The following is a 19920-nucleotide window of genomic DNA, read 5'->3' on the forward strand; positions in this document are numbered from 1 at the left end:
AATTTCTGCCTTTTCTTTTAGACGGATGTTCCCGGTCCTAAAGATTAGCATCACAGGGCTGGACCCCAATGCCATGTACTCACTCCTTCTGGACTTTGTCCCAACGGACAGTCATCGCTGGAAGTACGTCAATGGAGAATGGGTGCCTGCAGGCAAGCCAGAGGTCTCCAGCCACAGCTGTGTCTACATCCACCCAGACTCCCCCAACTTCGGTGCCCACTGGATGAAGGCACCTATCTCCTTCAGCAAAGTGAAGCTGACCAATAAGCTCAACGGAGGTGGGCAGGTATGCTCGGTAGCCTGGCCACCCGGCTGCCCCACAACACTCATCAAGAAATATCGAGGGTGCATTTAGGCAATTAGGGGGTCCTCACCAACCTCTTCTCTCACAGAAGCCAATTATTCCCCGGAGTCCAAATGTGAACAGGAATAAACAGCTCTTAATTGGTGCTTTCAGTTTTTAATGGACTTCCTGATGTTAAGAGAGAGTGAGAGAGTGCAGTAGTTTACTTAATCATCAGGGGCCTTTCAGAGTTTTGCCTTGTGTGCGGTGCTTTTTACCAAGCCTGGGAGGAGGGAGATGTTTGTGGGTACCAGGGTTTTGTTATTCCCTCTCCCTTTTTTTTTTCTGGTGTAAGTGGCATCTTGATAAAAAGCTGTTCCTAAATGAAATAATTGCTCCCTCCACTTGGGCATTATGATAATTATCAATAGAATATTGAATCAGCTTTGGGTTTTCAGAAAAAGAATCCAAACAAACCTTAAATAAGGAGGGTTTTATTTAAGGTCTCCAATTAGAGTAAACAAGATTTTGAGGCTTTTTACTCTTTTGTTTTCTCTGGTAGGATTGTGCATACTAGTGTGCTGTGCAAGGTTGTTATTTGCTTTATAAAATGTAGACTGTTTGGGGGGATTAGACCCAGTTGGGGGAAGAGGTCTTATTCCCCCAGATTTCACTTTGGTCAGTCTCATAAGCCCTTAGACATTTTACCCCTTCTCTGATCTCTGTGCTAATCCAGCTGGGATGTAGGGGTTCTTGTTTTAAGAATGGTAAGTCATCTTCCTAAGTCTCTGCAATATTCAGAAGTTTCCAGTTCTTTATTGAATCAGGAAATTGAAAAGTAAACTATTATTCTCTCCCAGTTTTCACAACAGGAGACTTTGAATAAACCTTTGATTTGAACCACAAAGAGTGGATGTTATATAACCAGCAGATGTCAGCTATCATTACTTTTTAGGTAATTCAGCCCTTTGTCAGGATTTTGAGACAATTAGGATTTCTTACTAGGGGGCTTCCCTGGTGGCTCAGATGGTAAAGAATCTGCCTGTGATTCAGAAGACCCAGGTTTGATCCCTGGATCAGGAAGATCCCCTGGAGAAGGGAATGACAACCCTTTCCAGTATTATTGCCTGGAGAATTCCATGGACAGAGGAGGTTGGTGGGCTAGATTGGTTGCAAAGATTCAGACATGACTGAGCTGCTAACACTAACACACTTTCTCATAGGAAGAAAAACAGTATGTTTTAACAGAGCAAAATTCATACCGTTGTGCTGAAAACAGGAGTAAAAAAAAAAGGAAGCCAGGATTTTGGCAGAAAACTGAATACTCTTTAGACCAGCTCTTCTCTGGCAACCCACTCTTCACCCTCTTATGTGTGTATGTACTTAGTCACCCTCATATAAGCAGCTCCAAAGTTATTCTCCTTAAGAGTTTCTAAAAAATCTCCCTTCAATAATTTCTCAGAGAGACAGTGACAGCTCAGATGACTGGGGATCAATGTGTGTGGCCCTAAATGTTAACCTTAGGACTAATCAGAGGTGCTGAGTCATCTGTAACCTGTGATGCCTCAGGCTTTGTGTGTCCTCTCTCTTCTTCCACCTAAACAGATAATGTTGAATTCTCTGCATAAATATGAACCCCAGGTTCACATAGTGCGTGTTGGAGATGCCCATCGAATGGTGATGAACTGCTCCTTCCCTGAAACCCAGTTCATAGCTGTGACTGCCTATCAGAACGAGGAGGTGAGTGTGTGTGTGTATGTATGTGTAAATGTCACCTGGGGGAGTGTAGTGGGACTAGGGAGTGGTGCTTTTATTGCTATGACCAAACTTGGATGAAAGGTAGGTTTGCTAACATTCAGATATACTCAGAAAGACTCGGTAGAGACAAAGTTGAACAGTGTGGTAATCATTTTCCACCTCCTTCTCCCTGCTTGCCAAAGCTCCACCAGTGTTTCTTCTCCTGGTGCCAGTAAGGCACAGTGGTGCGTTGTAATAAACCCAGCAGAAATGCAGGATCTTTGTTTCCAGGCCCTTGACCTGACAGAGCTGGGCATCTCTCCTGCTCTAAAGCAAGTCTGTGGGAATTGATCCAATCGTGCACCCTCTTTGGGTTTGTGTTATACTATCTGTCCCACTTGTTAGCTCTTTTGGGGCCATATGTAGATCTTTTCCTGCCTAACTTGGGCCACTCTGATGGTTACAGCTGAGGAGCCAGCATTTGGCCTCCGTAAACTCTGTGGGAGCAAAATTTTTTTGGTTCATCCACATACTATAGGAGTTTCCAGGACTGCTGGTCACCAGGATACCTGATCGGTTGGATTCTTTTTGCTTAAACTTTGAAAGATTAAAAATTGAAGTATAGTTGATTTACAATGTTTTTATTTTCTGCTGTACAGCAAAGTGATTCAGTTATACATAGATATATATGTATTCTTTTTTTATGTTCTTTTTTTATGGTTTATCTCAGAATATTGAATATAGTTCCCCATTCTATACAGAAGGATCTTGGTGTTTTTCCATTCTATGTATTTAATAGTTTGCATTTAAGCCTAAATTCCCAGTTCATCCCTCTTCCACCCTTAAAAAAAATTTTTAATGGTAATTATACATGTTTATTTAAAAAAACTTCACATGATAAACAACTAGTATGGAAGTATATACAATGAAATGAAAAGTTAGAGGTAAAAATTTACTCTTTCCCTATTTTGTGAATCCTACACCCCAGGGACACTACAAATAATAGCTTAGAGTGTGCTTTTTTCCCACGCATAGTCTGTTCATTTATAAATATGCACAGTGTATAGATTTCCTCACACAAATTGGCTCATGTTCATATTAGTATGAAATTTCTCCCCACCCCCTGTATTTAAGAGTACATTATGAATATCTTTCTATGTAAATTGGATTAGGATTTATCTCCTTTTCTGAAATTATTGCAGAGGATACACTGTATTTCAGGCAATCAGTTTCCCACCTAAATGATGTTTAGGTCATTTCCAGTTGTTTTATTTTCTATGATAAATAACACTGCAAAGAATATTAAGCACTCAGAAATGGAATTTTTCTGTTAAGGAGAGTGTATGTTTAGAACTGTGATAGACAAAGCCCCATTGCCTCCCTCCAAAGAGCATATCCATTTATAATTCCCACACCAATCTCAACACTGGTGATTACCTACATTTTCAGCTTTGATAATTCAACAGGGTAGAAAAAATGGTATCTTACTGTGGCTTTAATTTGCATTTCTTTGTTTGGAAGCTTAAGATTTTTAGGCTCCCATCCAGCTAACTGAGTCAGAATCTCCAGGGAGAATACCCAGAATCTGGTTTTAAGAGTCTTCTTAAAGGATTCTGATGATCATCCAGGTTTGGAAACTACTGCCTTAGTGCCTACAGATGATGTGCAGGGAAATGTAATTTCTTTTCTATAACTAATCTGGCCTCTCAGCCGAGCCCTTTAGCAGGTCAGTGGAAAGAAAAATTAACCAAATATCTGAAAATTTAAACAGGCCCTCAAAAACTGTTCTGTTTTTATAGGCTGATGCATTTTGTTTCTCAGATTGCCTTTCATCCCCTTTTACTCTCTGTAGGATGGCCTCTGGGTTTATGAAGGTTGAGTGGGATTTTGCAACTTCAGAAAGTGGGGAGGAGTTGGGGGCTACATCCTGACCTCCTCTGTTCTCTGGACAATGTCCCTTATCCACTGACATGCTGCCTGCTCTCTTAGTCCATGGCAGGTGGAACCTGTCATCTGGTTGCCCTCTGGCTAAGTGCTCAGATTTTCCTGGACACATGCTGGAGGTTTCCCTCTGAACTAGTAGCAAGGCTAAGGCTATGTTTTCAACAGGCTACTAGCCTGATGCTGTAATTCTGGTCTTGGACATGCCCCAAGGGAATCAAACCTGGGAAACTCTAACCTCGGAGCCTCTGTCTCCTGACAACGTATCTCTGCCAATGTAAATTCACCCTGAGAATGGGTACAGGGGTGGATGAGGGAGCCAAAAATCTTCTTTTATTCAGCAAATATTTGTTGGGTATTACTACAGGCTGGATGTTTTCCTACATGCTGGTAATACTGCACTGTACTCAAGGCACTTATATCCCGGTGAGAAGAGATAAAAATGATAAATATATATTTGGTCAGATGGCTCTAAGGAAAATGAAGTAGGCTAAGCCCAGGGGAGATAAAGGGTGACAATAGGTGGAATTGATAGTTTGTGTGTGTGTGTGTGTAAACATGGCCCAAAGGGTAAGTGATTATTTAAGAGGTCAGGGAGTTGATTCTAGTCTGTACTCGAGAGTCTAGAGACAGGTGTTCATCAGTATCCTCTCCTTTGTGTCCCAGTGACAAGAAAAGTAACTGACAGATGGTGGGTGTTCAATTACTGTTGAAAAAAATGAATAATAGAATAAATGCTAGATTTAGCACATCAGGTTTGTGTAATTTTGTTGCTTTGTCATTTCTTTGCTCACTTTATACTGCATTTGCCATTTTCACCATATGTGACAATAAAATGTTGCTTGTTGGACAGTGCAATAGTGATTTTGTGCAGAAGGAAGCAAAGAAACATGGAGAGGGAGAAAAAAAGAGGAGAATTATTCTGGTTTTACAGAAATTCACAGGTGAAGATAAAGTGTTCTGTTCCCCACGCATATTCTCCTTTCACTAACACTACTTGTCTTTGTAAATGCAAGATAACAGCTCTCAAAATCAAGTACAACCCTTTTGCCAAGGCCTTCTTGGATGCCAAGGAAAGGTGAGTAGAGAAATTTCAGGGAAATCTTATGATCTTTGCAAATATGAAGTTTATAATAATCTTGGAAGGAACTAACTAGTGGCATTTGCCTTACCTTTGATAGAAACATGTTTTTAATATTTAATTCAGTGTCCAACAAAATCAGCAAGATAAAACAAATTTATAATTACTTGTCCTTTATAATAGGGGTCCAGGAGAACCTGGGGCTTCCCAGGTGGCTCAGTGTTAAATAATTTGCCTGTCAATGCAGGAAATGTGATTTGATCCCTGAGTCAGGAAGATCCCTTGGAGAAGGAAATGACAACCAACTCCAGTATTCTTGCCTGAGAAATCCCATGCACAGAGGAGCCTCGTGGGCTACAGTCCATGGGGTCACAAGGAGTTGGACACGACTTAGCAGCTAAACAACAGGAGGACCTGAAACTGGCCATGTTTTATCTGCCCTATCTTATGGTAGACTCTTAAAACTAATATAATCATATTAAAAAAAAACTAAGTGATTTAAATTTTAAATAATTCAATCTTCCTTTACCACAGTTATCTGAGTAGTACAATTTCAATAAATTTTTTAAAGCTAGATTTCACCTAGGAAAGGTGAGTAATTCATAAAGGTGAGAGGCTCATGTCTTTAAGTCAAAGACTTCTGGGGGTTGTGAATGATTTCCTTTGAAGTGTTGAGATTTTGTTGTTTCTGTTTCAAATCTTTACACTAATTCCTATAACTGTCAAATCTTTCTTTTTCATCATAAAGGCTCTAGACTAATGGACAGGTATTTATATTAGTGTGTCACAGGGGTCTGTCCTGTCAATATTTGACTTAATTTTGATGATGTAGAAGAAATACCTTTTTTCAGATAAGAAAAGTCATATAATAAAAATATTTAGGACTTTGAGAGAGAGAGATCCTGGCTTTGAGTCCTAGCTTTACCATTTCCTGACTTACATAAGTCAATTTGCTTTTCTGGGACCCACTTTCTAAATCTGCGAAAGCATGTAGTAATATTCTATCACAGGATAATTGGTGGACCTAGCATATCACGGATGCGACTGTGCCCTGAAGTCCTATGCAAATCTTAGCTGCTGTAATCATTGCTTGAATTTTAACAAGCAGAAACACTGACCACAAATCAGTAAGATCAAGCTACATAGAGATAGGTGTAAATAAGATAAATTGGATTGACTATAAAGTTGCAATTCAAAGAGCAATTGCATAAGAACATAAAGTAGGAGAAGGAGAATGGGGCAAAGATAGTAGTTTGAGGGGAAAAAAGTGTTTGATTTTCTTATTTTGAGAAATTTATTGCTCTCCAAAGACAATCTTGGGTGTACTTGATGCTGGATATGAATGGTAAGCTGGACAGCTATGGTGCACTTTCATTGCTCTTTCAGGAACCACCTCAAGGATATTCCAGAAGCTATGTCTGAGAGCCAGCATGTGACCTATTCTCACTGTGAGTTGGGTGAACCCTGGATAGGAGGGGCCTGGGGCTACACTAGGAGCATCTCCACCACACTCAGACTTTTTACCTGTCATGACTGCTTCAGGCTTGTTCCCAATATTCTATCAAGACCCAACGGTTATTTCTCCCACTCAAGACAAGTATATGCCCTTTCAAGAACTCCCAGAGAGAACCACTGCTCCTGGGGGAGTGTATACAAATCCAAGGCAGGAGACAAAAATGGAAATAGTGAATTTCTTTGACTCCCATTTTTGTGTCAGGGAGGCCAAAGAGCTCATAAAAGTGCATTCTGGCTATAGGTTCTACCCTGACACTCCACTCCTGCTTTGGAGTTTCCTTGTTCTTAGTACTTTCTGGTTTTTGAGTTTATCACCATTGCCACGCCTCTGGAAGGCCACAGCTTTGCACATGAGGAAACTTCTGTATTTGTTGACTGGAAAACTACAGTATTAGTGGAGTCATATACCTGGAATTCTGCAGGTAGACTGGATGTACCTGATAGGGTGCCACCCTCTCCATGTCTCAGAACAGAGAGGAGGCTCCACAGTGGAGCAAGCCCTCTAAAGCTGCAGCAGTAATCTAAGGTCAATAGCATCAGTGTCTGAGATACCCTTTAATTCAGAGTATAATGGTTTGCTAAGATCCCTTCTACAGTTTTCCAGCTATGAAATTCTTTACTCCCTCCTTCCCCTAAAGTTCGATGCATTTTTCATCGCAGAAGTGGCAGTATAGCCACATAAAGAGAAACAACTCTCAGAAAATAACTTAAAAAAACCCTTTTCTTAGGAGTCTTTTTTTTTCTTTGTCTAGTTACCATCTGTCACCATAAAAAGTTGTTACAATCTTATTGACTATATTCCCCATACTGCACATTTCATCCTCATGACTCATTTGTGACTGGAATTTTGTACCTCTTAATCTCCCTCACCTATTTATTTCCTCCCCACCGTCTGGTAACTACTTGTTTGTTCTCTATGAGTCTGTTCTGTTTTGTTATATTTGTTCATGTGGCTTGTTTTTTAGATTCCACATATAAGTGAAATCATATGGTATTTATCTTTTTTACCTGACTTATTTCACTTAGTATAATACCCTCTAAGTCCATCCGTGATTTTGAAAATGGCATGATTATTTTTTATGGCTGAATAATATTCCACTGTGTGTGTGTGTGTGTGTGTGTGTGTGTGTGTATACATATATATATATATATATACACACACACACCTTATTTATTCATTTATCTCTTGGTGGTCACTTGATTTGCTTCGTTTCCTTGGCTATTGTAAATAGTGGTGCAATGTTATCTTTTGTTTTGTTTTGTGACTTTCTTTTTGTGGTGCTGTTGTCTGGTTTTGGTATCACGGTGATGCTGGCCTCATAGAATGCATTCAGAAGCATTCCTTCCTCTTCAGTTTTTGGGATAGTTTGAGAAGGATAGATGTTTACTTCTTAAAACATTTGGTAGAATTCAACTTTTGTTTGTTGGGAGTTTTTTGATTACTGATTAAATTTCATTATTGGTAATCAATTTGTTCATATTTTCTATTTCTTCCTGATTCAGTTGTGGGAGATGGTACATTTCTAACAATTTATCCAAGAAAAGCACTTTTTAACTGACCTGGAATGAAAAGCTATTTTGTATAGGATGGGATCACATGTGGAACCACACTGTTTCAAGTTCATGTGTTGCAACCTTCTCGGTAAACATCCTTATATGTGGCAAACTTCACAACAGAAGTCTAGTTCTGCCTGGCTTTGCTTACTGAGCACCTGAATCTTGATTCTGTCATTCAGATAGTGATCCCTTGAGCCACATGTCTATACAACAAAGAGAAAATGAAGATAACAAAATGATTTATTAAGAATGACTGACCTACATTTTGTAATGTGAATTCTGTATAATTTGTTTACTTATACTTAAGAAGTATTAAGCAAATGGTTTTAATAAAAGTTCTAGTTCCATATCACAAAAGCCCTGGTGACAATCCCTAGTCAATATTCTTAAGGAACATTTCTGGTCCTGTCTGAATCTTTATCTGTGGGCCCCTCAGTTGAGAGCTGGTTGGCGAAAGAATGTGTTTCTTGTTCTACGGCCTCTCTGTCCTTTCCCGTGAATTCACTTGAAGTAAAGCCTTTTCCTCATAATACTAACTACATTTTTTATTGTGGCTTAAAACCACAATATAAAATGCACCTTCACTAGAGTTGTATGTATAGTACAATATTGTCAAATCACATGCACATTTTGGTGCAAAAGATTCCCAGAACCACCTGCTTGCCCCCTCCACCCCAATTCCTGCATGTTAAAACTACATATACTCACCAAACTTCATCTCTTCACACCTCCCTCCCAACAAAACCCTTGGCCACCACCGTTCTACTCTATACCTCTATATCCATAGCCTTTAGATACCTAGTATGAGGAATAATGCAATATATATATATATATTTTATGACTGGCTGCTTCTGTTTATCCTAATGTTCCTCAAGGCTCACCCATATAGTACCATACGATAGGATTTCCTTCTTTTTAAGGCTGAAATAATATTCACTTGCATGTATATACCAAATTTGCCTATCCCATAATCTGCTGATGGTCATTTAGCTTACTTACACCTCTTGGCAACTGCGAATAATGCTGCAATGAATATGAATCTGCAAATGTCTTTAATTCTCCTGGGTATATAGCCAGAAATGGAATTGGTGGATCATGCAGTACTTCTATTTTTAATTTTTTAAGGAAACTCCATAGTGTTTTCCATGCCAGTTGCACCATTTTACATCCCCATGAACAGTTCACAAGGGTTCTAATTTCTCCACATTCTCGCCAACACTTATTATTTCCTAATCTTTTTTGGATAATGGCCATCCTAATAGTATGAGGTGATATCTTGTTTCGATTTGTGTTTTGCATTTTGCTAATGAATAGTGATGTTGAACATCTTTTCATATACATATTGGCTTTTTGTATATCTTTGAAGAAATGTCTGTTCAAGTCCTTTGCTTGTTTTAATTAGGATTTTTGTTGTTTTATTGTTGAGTTATAAGAGATCTTTACATATTCTAGATGCTAATCCCTTTTACAGTTTTATAGTTTGCCAATATTCTCTTCCATCCTATAGATTTCCCTTTCACTCTGTTAATTATTTCTTTTGCTGTGCAGAAGTTTTAAAGTTTGAAATAGTTTGTCTATTTTTGCTTTTGTTGTCCATGCTTTTGGTGTCATATCTAAGAAATCATCGCCAAATCCAATTTCATGAAGTTTTCCCCTGCATTTCTTCTAGGAGTTTTATAGGTCTTACATTTATTCATTTAAAGTTAAAATTTTTATATGGTGTAATATGAGTTTAATTTATTGCTTTTGCATGTGGATATCCAGTTTTCCTAATACTGTTCGTTGAAGAGACTATCCTATCTTGGCACCCTTGTTGAAGATTATTTGACTATATAAGTGGTGTTTATCTATAGGCTCTCTTTTCTTCCATTGGTCTATATGTCTTTATACCAGCACCATACTAATTAGGGGGCTTCCCAGGTAGTTCAGTGGTAAGCTATCTGCCTGCCAGTGCAGGAGACACAGGAGACTGGGTTCGATCCCTGGTCAGGAAGATCCCCTGAAGTAGGAAATGGCAACCGACTCCAGTATTCTTGCCTGGAAAATTCCATGGACAGAGGAGCCTGGCAGGCTACAGTCCATGGGGTTGCAAAGAATCAGACACAAATGGGCAACTGAGCACATACTATTTACAGTATTGTAGGTTTGTAATGTGTTTTGAAATCAGGAACTGTGAGGCCTCCAGCTTTATTTTTATTTCTCAAGATTGTTCTATTTGGAGTTCTTTGAGAATCTATATGAATTTTAGTATTGCTTTACATTTCTGACAGAAGTGTCTTATGGATTTTGATAGAGATTTCTTTTGGTAGTATGAACATTTTAATAATATTAAGCCTTTCAATCCATGAACATAGGATGTCTTTCCATTTATTTATATCTTCTTTAATTTCTTTCATCTATATTTTATAGTTTTCAGTGTACGAGTCTTTTCCCTGTAGGTATATTTTGTTCCAAAGTGCTTTATTAATTGTGGTGCTATTCTAAATTGGATTGTTTTCTTAGTTACTTTTTGGATTGTTCATTGTTAGTGTATAGAAATGCAACTGATTTTTGTGTGTTGATTTTGTATCCTGCAACTGCTGAATTTGTTTATTATAAAAGTTTTTTGTGGAATATTTAGAATTTTCTACATATAAGATTGTGTCATCTATGAACAGAGATAATTTTCTTTGTTTCCAATTTGGATGCCTTTTCTTTCTTTCTTTTTCTTTATTCCTAATTGCTCTGACTAGGACTTCTAGTACGATGCTGAATGGAAGTGGTAAGAGTGGATATTCTTGTTCTGCTCATGATCTTGGAGGAAAAGCTTTCAGTTTTTTACCATTGAGTATGGTGGTGAAATGGCAACCCACTCCAGGGTTCTTGCCTGGAGAATCCCAGGGATAGGGGAGTCTGGTGGGCTGCCATCTATGGGGTCGCACAGAGTCAGACAGGACTGAAGCAACTTAGCAGCAGCAGCAGCAGCAGCATGGTGTTAATTGTGGGCTTGTTCTATATGGCCTTTATTATGTTGAGGCAATTTTCCTGTATTCTTTATTGAACGCTTTTATTATGATAGGGTGTTAAATTTTGTCATATGGTTTTTCTGCATCAATTGAGATGGTCTTTCACAAACACATTTCTGTGAAATATTTTGCAGTTTTCCAAAATGTTTTGCAAGATTCTTATCAAGTTGTGCTAGCCATCTCCCTCTCTCTTTGCCTTCAGAATCCTCTTTGTTGGGTGGTGATGGGAGGCATCATGTCTCCTCTTGCTTGGAGTGAGAACTAAAGATAATTTATCATTTGGCAGAAACAGGGAGGGCTCCATTCTTTCTGGGTAACCAAATTAAACATTCCCTAGTAGCTATTAATCAATGGTTAATATATCATCTGACATCTCCTTCGTGGACTGACTTTTAATCCAATTAAGTCAGAAGCAACTTAACTTTTGTATTTTCTATTAACTTATACATTCAAATAATATTTTATATAGCTGTGATTCCAGCATTTCTTAAGAGATTTTCCAAACTTGATAGGACCTGTCATCCATCTCCAAAGAAGCCAACTTTGCTGCTAACATGGAAGGGAAGTAGCAGCGGAGGTGGTAGTATCTAACTCCACACAGGTAGACATTGCCATTCACTCAGAAATATAACTATGCGAAGTGGCTGGTAACCTGATTTTCGGTGTGGAAGTTCACAGAGTCTTCCTCTGTGTCTTCCTCTTATCTCTTCCAGTGGGAGGCTGGATCTTTTCCAATCCGGATGGAGTGTGCACAGCAGGAAACACCAATTACCAGTATACTACTCCTTTGCCTCTGTCTGCTCCCCACACCCACCACGGCTGTGAGCACTATCCTGGCATCCGAGGACACCACCGGCAGGCTCCCTACCCTTCTGCATACATGCATAGAAATCATTCTCCCTCAGGTGTGTGATTCTGCTAACAATACCCTTGGGGGTGTGGATGGTGGTAAGAAGTAGATAAACAACTAGTAGAAGTAAATATCTGAAGATAGAATCCATTTTATCTAATATATGTAATATTGTTATATATTAAAATTTTGATGTTTTATATACTAATAGTTGACTATATCATTATAGCATTATTAGTGTTTTATAATTATTTCAAATAATTATGAAAGCTGGGAGACAACCAGTCTCCCAATTTCTAATGGGTGTGAAAGTCCTCCTCCCAGGGCACTGGTGTACTGAGCAGTTTCAGGCTGCACTCTAAAAGCCAAGTTAAGTCATGGAGTTCTGAGACGCTCAGCTCATTGCCCTCACATGACTCTTTTCTACAGTTGTAGTACATGGCTCAGTCCAGAAAATATTGGGCCCAGTATTGGAGAGCCATTAGGAAGTTTTGGGAAGCTAGCTCACCCTACATCCAGGCTTTGGTCTGATTTGGCAAATATTTATCAAGGGTTGACTTTGTGCCAGGTTTTGTCCATGAACAAAATAGATTACAGAACCAATCATCTCACAGAGATTCTATTCTCATATGGGGACACTAACACTAAAGGAAACAAGTAAAATTCATGGTATGGGAGATAGAGGAGTGTGTTAGGATACCAGCCTCAGGGACATCCTGAGCTCTGTACCTGCAGATGACTTTGCTGATCATCAGCTACCTGTCCCTGTGCCCCATAGCTGGCTACTCCCAGGAACCTTGAAGCAAGCTGCTTCCAGGAAGGGAGAAAATGGAGCTTAATGATATCATAAACTGAGCAGGGTTCTCATTTACTTCTTGATTCTTTCCTGGGGTCAGCACACAAAACACATCTGAGTATTTGCTATGCACCAGGCACTCTTCTAAGCAGGGGGTAAGGAAGGTGATTAAGGTTTAATTTATTCCCTGGAGGATCTTAGGGCTATGCAAATATATATAATTAATCCTAATACAGTATAGTGAGAACTTTAATGTGGTCCTCAGACCTGTAGCATTCCCTAGGAACTTGTTAGAAATGTAGACTCTCAGGTTCTCCTTCTGAAAGAGTTTGCAGTTTAACAAAATCCCCAGGTGATTCTTATGCACATTAAAGTTAGAGAAACATTCTATAAAGCACACAAGCCACGGTGCTATGGGAATGAAAGAAAAGGGAAGCTAGATTTACCAGAGGGCTTAATGCTTAAGTTGAGATTTGAAGAATGAATAGAAAAGGATAAAGGTTGGAGTGGGCAGGGGTGAAAGATGGATGACATGGGATACAGGCAGAAATGAAGGGCATTCCATGTGAGAGAGTGGTATGAGCAAAGGTACAGAAGGAGGAGAGAACCTAGGTTACCTGGGAATGGTTTGGGAAGAGTGGAGAAGGAGGGAGGCAATATGGTGGATGCAGGAGTTGAGGCTGAAGGCCACACCATGAAAAGGAGTGACTTGGCCAGGGATGTACATGAAATCCTCTTCCTATCTTTCCCCTCCTTCCTTCCCATCTTCTTTCCCTTCTTCCTCTCTATTATATATGCACTATTTGTGCAAATGAAGATTCAAATACATAGAAGACACTATTCCTGAAATGTTTAAATCTCCCTGGGGTTGCTGAGAAAAATAGGTCCTGATCCTCAGAATTTCATCTGAAGCACTGGTGGCCTTAGGCTTGTTTTGAGGGGATGATGACATGGCCCATTTTAAAGGGGATGTAAGCATGGTGACCTGAGTTAGATCTGTGTCAAAAAGGGAAAATCATTCCACTTGTCTGAGCCTCATCTATAAAATGGAGGTGAGAAGTTGTTATAAACATTAAAAGATGAACAGTACATGACCCAGCTGGTAAAGAATCTGCCTGCAATACAGGAGACCTGAGTTTGACCCCTGGGTTGGGAAGATCCCCTGGAGAAGGGAAACACTAGCCACTCCAGTATTTTGGCCTGGAGAATTCCATGGACTGTATAGTTCATTGGGTCGCAAAGAGTTGGACATGACTGAGAAACTTTCACTTTCAGTACATGACATATGGTTGACGTTCAATAAACTTCAAAAAACCTAAGTTCCTCCCTCGTGTTTCCTTCAGAAAGTATCAACACACTGTTGGCACATGTGGCACAAGCCATGGTTGTATTTTGACCTAGGATAATGTCATTGGTCACCATCTTTATATTTTCCATGCTTCATAAATTGAACTGTTGTTATTTCCCCAAAGTGAATTTGATAGAAAGCTCCAGCAATAATCTGCAAGTTTTCTCTGGAGCTGACAATTGGACTTCCTTATCCTCCACACCCCACGCCAGCATCCTGTCTGTACCCCACACCAGCGGACCAGTCAATCCAGGGCCTAGGTAAGACCAACACAATCAACTTGCTCATTGTTCTTGGAGGTTTACTTTTTGGCATGGGACCTCGAATTCATATATTTTTCCTGGAATGCCTTGGTCTAAGCTTTTGTCCTGACTTCTAAGCCACTAAGAAGTGAAAATAACAAGGTCAACTCTTCGCCTCTGGAAAAAGTGTGATGAGAAAGCACCTACTCAGTCCTGTACTCTTTTTATTTGTAACTTTGGTATTTTTTTAAGAGGGAAAAGATATTGTGGCCTGGGATTGTTTGTCTCAAGTCAGGAAGAAGTACTGTGAACAATGGTGGTAGCATCAGGGAATTTAAAGGGAAAAGTGTAAATATGCACTGAAACCTGAAGACCCTTGATTGTCTATATCCTCACAAGCTACTCATTCTAACAGGTAGACAGATTTTGGGCCCCCCGGCCTCAACCCAGGCAATAGGGCTGAGAGGATCTTGTAGGACCCATGGCATAACTCTTATACCAGAGACCAGCATTCAGTTCTGACTGTTGGAAATCGGTGTGATGAGTAGAAAGGAAAGGGGCCTGGAATCTGACAAATGTGGCCTTCAGTCCCGGTTTCACTTCTTATTGACTCTGTGACTTTAGGAAATTTTCTTAGCCTCACTAAGCTTAAACTTTCTTATCTGTAACATGGCAATAATATGAGCTACTCTGTAGAGTTATGGTGAACACCAAAATTAAAAAGAGCATAATATGTACTGTAAGCAATAACATTGTATCAATATATATATGTCTTGTTAAGTTCAACATAATTAGGCAGAGTTTTGAGAAGGTCCAAAAAGCAATTCAAAATTAAAAGATGTCCTATCTTTTTTGGGGGTAGATGTTAGATGACTTATGAGTTGCAGATCTAAAAAAGTTTGAGGGTCATAGAACGTTGATTCACATCAATGCTGCTCACTCTTTAATGTGCATTAGAATCACCTGGGATGTTGCTCAAATGCACAATCTGATTAATAGGTCTGGGTTAGGGCCCAAGATTCTACATTTTTAACAAGCTTCCAGGTGTTGCTGATGTTGCTGTAAACTGTGATCTTGATTTTGATGTTGATGTTGCTATGGCCCTTGAGGATCTAGTGCTGTGCTCTTAAGGCAACAGCCCCCAACTGCTTTGGCTCCTGGACTCTTGCAATGCAACTGGTCCAAACTAGATGGGCTGTAACACACAGAATGTTAAAGACAGTAGATAATAAAGAATAAATTCTTAATAATTTTTTATACTGATGCATGTAAAAATGATAATATTTTAAATATTTTCAGTTACATAAAATAGTATTAATAATAAGTTCATTTGTTTCTTTTTATTCTTTCCTCAAGTGTGGCTTCTTGAAAATTTAGCCTCATATTTGTGGCTCACATTTTATTTCTGTTGGCAGTGCTTGAGTAGAGGACCTCAGGGAAATGCATTTATTGGTGCTGTATTGGAAGTGAGGGAAAGAGTGTCCTTGAAGCTATTAGACAAATTACTATGTGCCAAGTTCTGTACTAGATCCTTTATGTAAGTCATTTATAGGATTCAAAGACATCCATGAGGCTGCTTTTGAAATTCCTATTTTCCTGATGGAGAAACTAAATCTCAGAGGCATTAAGAACTGCCTGAAGCTAAGACAGTAAATAAAGTAACTCAGAGCCCATGGTTTTTTAATCAGCCCAGGAAGCCTCAGAAAGGGGCTCTGACTGTTATTGTAGAAGAATTTCTTTTGAAAACTGGGGAATTGGGGTCAGAATCCCAGCAAGCTGAGCTGGCTAAAGAAACCAACAACCCCCATGGCCTATCTAGGTTTCTGCAGGCTTCATATGGTCCAATGAGGTCTGTGGAATCTGAAATATGGCAGAGTGCATTTCTATCTCTAGTTTCATCGGTGGCATGTTTAACTCATTGCTGACTAAATATTTTGCTAGAGAAAAGCAAAATGTGTTCAGTACTGTCATTGGGTAATGAGCCTATTATCAAGCAAAGTAGGGACTCTGAAAAGTGATGATGAAAATACTGGAAGTTATTTTGCCTGTTGACTGCTGTCATTTTAATCCAGGTTCTATGTTAAGGTGCAAAATTGGCTGCACATCTCAGTCAATAGGAAAGCTTTAAAAAATTCTGATACTTCATGCCAGACTAATTACATCAGATCTCTTGGGGTAGAACCCAAGTGTCAGAAATGTTTTTAATTTGCTAAGTGATTTCAATGTACAGTCAAGTTCGTGACCCAGTGATGTAGGATAGAAAAGTCTAAGAAAGTGGTCCAGTTCCCCGCCTTTCTACCAGGGACCAGAATTGACAGGTAGAAACCTGGAATGGAAGAATTAATTATACAACCACCATTTACTGAGTGCTATATTTTGGATTTCATGTAGTCATTTTCTTATTCAATCCTCATAAAAATATTTAGTAAGATATGTTTAATTATCACTCCAAATCTTGAAGATAAGGAAACTGAGGCTTACCTATTAAATAATTTGTTTACAGTCACAGAGCTAATAAGCTGTAATGCTAGGATTTAAACCTAGATTTCTGTCCTGGTTATTAGGCCACATCACTTCTCTTGGCCAGTGAGAGATCTTACTCACAGATTATACTGCCCAAATATCCTTTCAACTCCCCTGCCCATTTACACAGACAGCAAAGGAAGCCTAGAGAAATAAAATGCTGTGTTAAAACTGAACAACTTGCTAGAGGCAGGGCCAGCATCAAAATGCAGGTCTCAGGACACCTAATTGTATGCTTATTCTACTATATCTTGCTGCTTCTCTGCGGAAATGGGACCAGTGTGTGTCAGAGCTGGAAATAGAGCCCTGATTAGATCCTCTGTTTCTAACTCGCGTCCCTCTCAGACTGCACTCCTGTCTAGGAGTATCATCACCATTCTCTCTCTCTCTCTGTGTTTCTGCAGCCCACACCCATGCCTGTGGACCATCAACAACAGTGGCGGGGGACCCGCCGGGTCGGGCTCAGAGGTGCATGCCAACTCCCCGGGAGCGTTTCTCCTGGGTAACCCAGCTGTGACTTCACCTGTCTCCACCCAGACACCCACTTCGGTTAGTGTGGAGGTTCTGGGGGAGCCCTCGCTGACCAGCATCGCCATGTCCACCTGGACAGCAGTGGCTTCACATTCCTTTACAGGCTGGGGTAGCCCAGGTAGGGGTGGGCACCATTCTCCCTCCTCACTGCATAGTTAAGCAGGATCCTAGTGAAGGTGTCAGTAGAGAATCTGCTAGATGTAGAGCTCTTAGAAGAACCACCTACTGACCCCAGTGAGTCAGACTGCAGAGTCTCCCCACCCAATGAAGTGGGTTGTAGCAGAAGCCTCCTAGGAAACGGTTTGGTTTAGATGACACTAATTTTGTCACCTGCATCTCTCTACCATTTTCTCTTTGTGCTCCCATTTTTTCCCGCAGCTTATCCATGCCATGCTTAGGCAACAAACGTTCGTTGAGTACCTTCCTTGTGCCCTGACCCTTACTCTCAAATGATTCTAGAAGGCTGCCCCTCCTGTTCTGTGGACATAGTGTAAAGCTGGTAAGTGAGCTAAAAATTTACCTAGCCTAAGGCTACTGCATCATAACTTTGTACAGTCCTAAAGGTATGTGTAGCCACAGAGCTTCTGCTTTGAGACCAAGAGAGGGTGTAAGGCCATGGAGTGAAGTTAACAGAAGTAGAGTTAATTACATGTTATAGCACTGAGAATTGAGGAAATGAAATCATGTTGCTCCTTGGCTCAGAAACCTTGGGTGACTTACCATCACCTACAGATCAAAGTTGATCTCCTCTGCCATCTGCCCTCAAAACATTTCTCCAGCTTTAGCTCCCTGTTACCCCATTAGTATCCTCTATTTCAGTCAAGGCATACATTCTTCCTCTATCTTTTAAACATTCAGTGTTCTTTCCCACCTCTGTACCTTCTCTCCTGCCTGAAATTTCCTTCTCTGCTCAGTTCCACCTGTGCGAATCCTGCTTATCTCCCATGGACTGACCAGAGCATCACCTGCTGCACCAAGCATTTGATCTGCCTGGGTTCCCTGCCTTCCAACTGGTTTTGCCTCTGTTACAGAGTTCATCTCATGCTCCCTTGTATTTTCAGTACCTGTGTCTCTTCCACTAGACTGTGAGCCCCTTGAGGGTGAGGCCCAGCCTTCTCTTCTCTGTTCCCCACAGCAGCACCTGGTTCTGTGCCTATCCTACAGGAAGCGCCCAATAAACACTGGCTGAACTGAATGGATGTGAAGTGCATATGTGAAAAGGACAGCTATGGAGCTCACGGAGGGCAGAGCTCAGAGATATATGTCCCATAATGGGCAGCAGGTCAAAGCGGGAGATGGGGGACACTCTGGGTGTTACATTTGCAGTGCAGCCCTTTCTCAGTGATTGGTTGCATAAGGAGATGGTGTGGGCTAGGGTGATTGTTCCCAGACACTGGTCCTTGGAGCCCCTCCTCTGAACCACATGGAACACTGAGAAATAAATTCTTTGGCACACTCCACAACTCTTGAATCAGAATCTTTGGAAGTGGAGTCCAGGAATCTGCATTTCATACAAGTGTTCCAGACAATGGTCTCAGAGCCAAATTTGAAAATGACTTGCCTGGAACAGAGAAACAGAATGATAAATACTCCCGGGATCTCATCAGATAAGGGTTTCAACCTCTGCACCATTCTAGACCGTTGCCATAGCCAATGAGCAGAATCATGTTTCATTGGTTTTCCTTTTCTACCCACTACTGGATGTGCTGATCACTACAGGAGTGAGGTCTCCAGACCTGGATGAAAGGTGGCTCTCCCAGCATCGATAGCATGCTGCACGGACTGGGCAGCTTTCTTGGGTCATTCCTGAGGGACTCTGAGAGTCCATTTGGAACCTGGCCATGGCTCAGCTGTTCCCACTGAGGCAGGAGACAGGCATTTATAACTGGTCTCCTGTTTACATTTCTTGAGGCAAGAAAAAGATGGGCTTCAGGCCAGACACTTACAGCTAGCCACCTGTTTGCATTTCTCGAAATAGACAATAGGTGGGCTCCAGGTTAGATATCTACAACCAGCCTCCTGTTTGCTCTTCTAAATGGAACTAACAACTGAAACAGGATAAAAAGCCAAGTTTTGTCTCCTGTGGACACCCTAAGGTAACAGTTATGGCAGGAACATAGAGGAGCTAAACCTGTTTGAGTAAAAAATCAAGAGGTTATATATTTACCATCTTTGGGGCAAGAGAGACATTTCACATGTGCAGAAAGGCTCCTTGGGGTCAAAAAGAATGGTGTGCTGCTGCTGCTAAGTCGCTTCAGTCATGTCCGACTCTGTGAGACCCCAGAGATGACAGCCCACCAGGCTCCCCCGTCCCTGGAATTCTCCAGGCAAGAACACTGGAGTGGGTTGCCATTTCCTTCTCCAATGCATGAAAGTGAAAAGTGAAAGTGAAGTCACTCAATCGTGTCCGACTCTTAGTGACCCCATGGACTGCAGCCTACCAGGCTCTTCCGTCCATGGGATTTTCCAGGCAAGAGTACTGGAGTGGGGTGCCATTGCCTTCTCCAAAAG

General features: G+C 40.6%; 1 protein-coding gene across 1 annotated transcript in view; it reads left to right on the forward strand.

The window, feature by feature from the left end:
• The window catches only part of TBX19 (T-box 19), a 26355-nt gene extending 7751 nt beyond the window's left edge, over window positions 1-18604 (forward strand). The window contains exons 2-9 of the mRNA XM_010846033.1: window positions 22-286; window positions 1889-2023; window positions 4978-5039; window positions 6429-6490; window positions 11833-12024; window positions 14238-14373; window positions 17283-17427; window positions 17788-18604. Of these exons, the coding sequence (XP_010844335.1) occupies window positions 22-286; window positions 1889-2023; window positions 4978-5039; window positions 6429-6490; window positions 11833-12024; window positions 14238-14373; window positions 17283-17427; window positions 17788-17862 (1072 nt within the window). The 3' untranslated portion in view covers window positions 17863-18604. The remainder of the gene's footprint in view (window positions 1-21; window positions 287-1888; window positions 2024-4977; window positions 5040-6428; window positions 6491-11832; window positions 12025-14237; window positions 14374-17282; window positions 17428-17787) is intronic.
• The last annotated feature ends 1316 nt before the right edge of the window (window positions 18605-19920 follow it).

The sequence above is a fragment of the Bison bison genome, unplaced genomic scaffold (genome assembly GCF_000754665.1).
Source record: "Bison bison bison isolate TAMUID 2011002044 unplaced genomic scaffold, Bison_UMD1.0 scf7180017864229, whole genome shotgun sequence".
NCBI classification, from domain to species: Eukaryota; Metazoa; Chordata; class Mammalia; order Artiodactyla; family Bovidae; genus Bison; species Bison bison.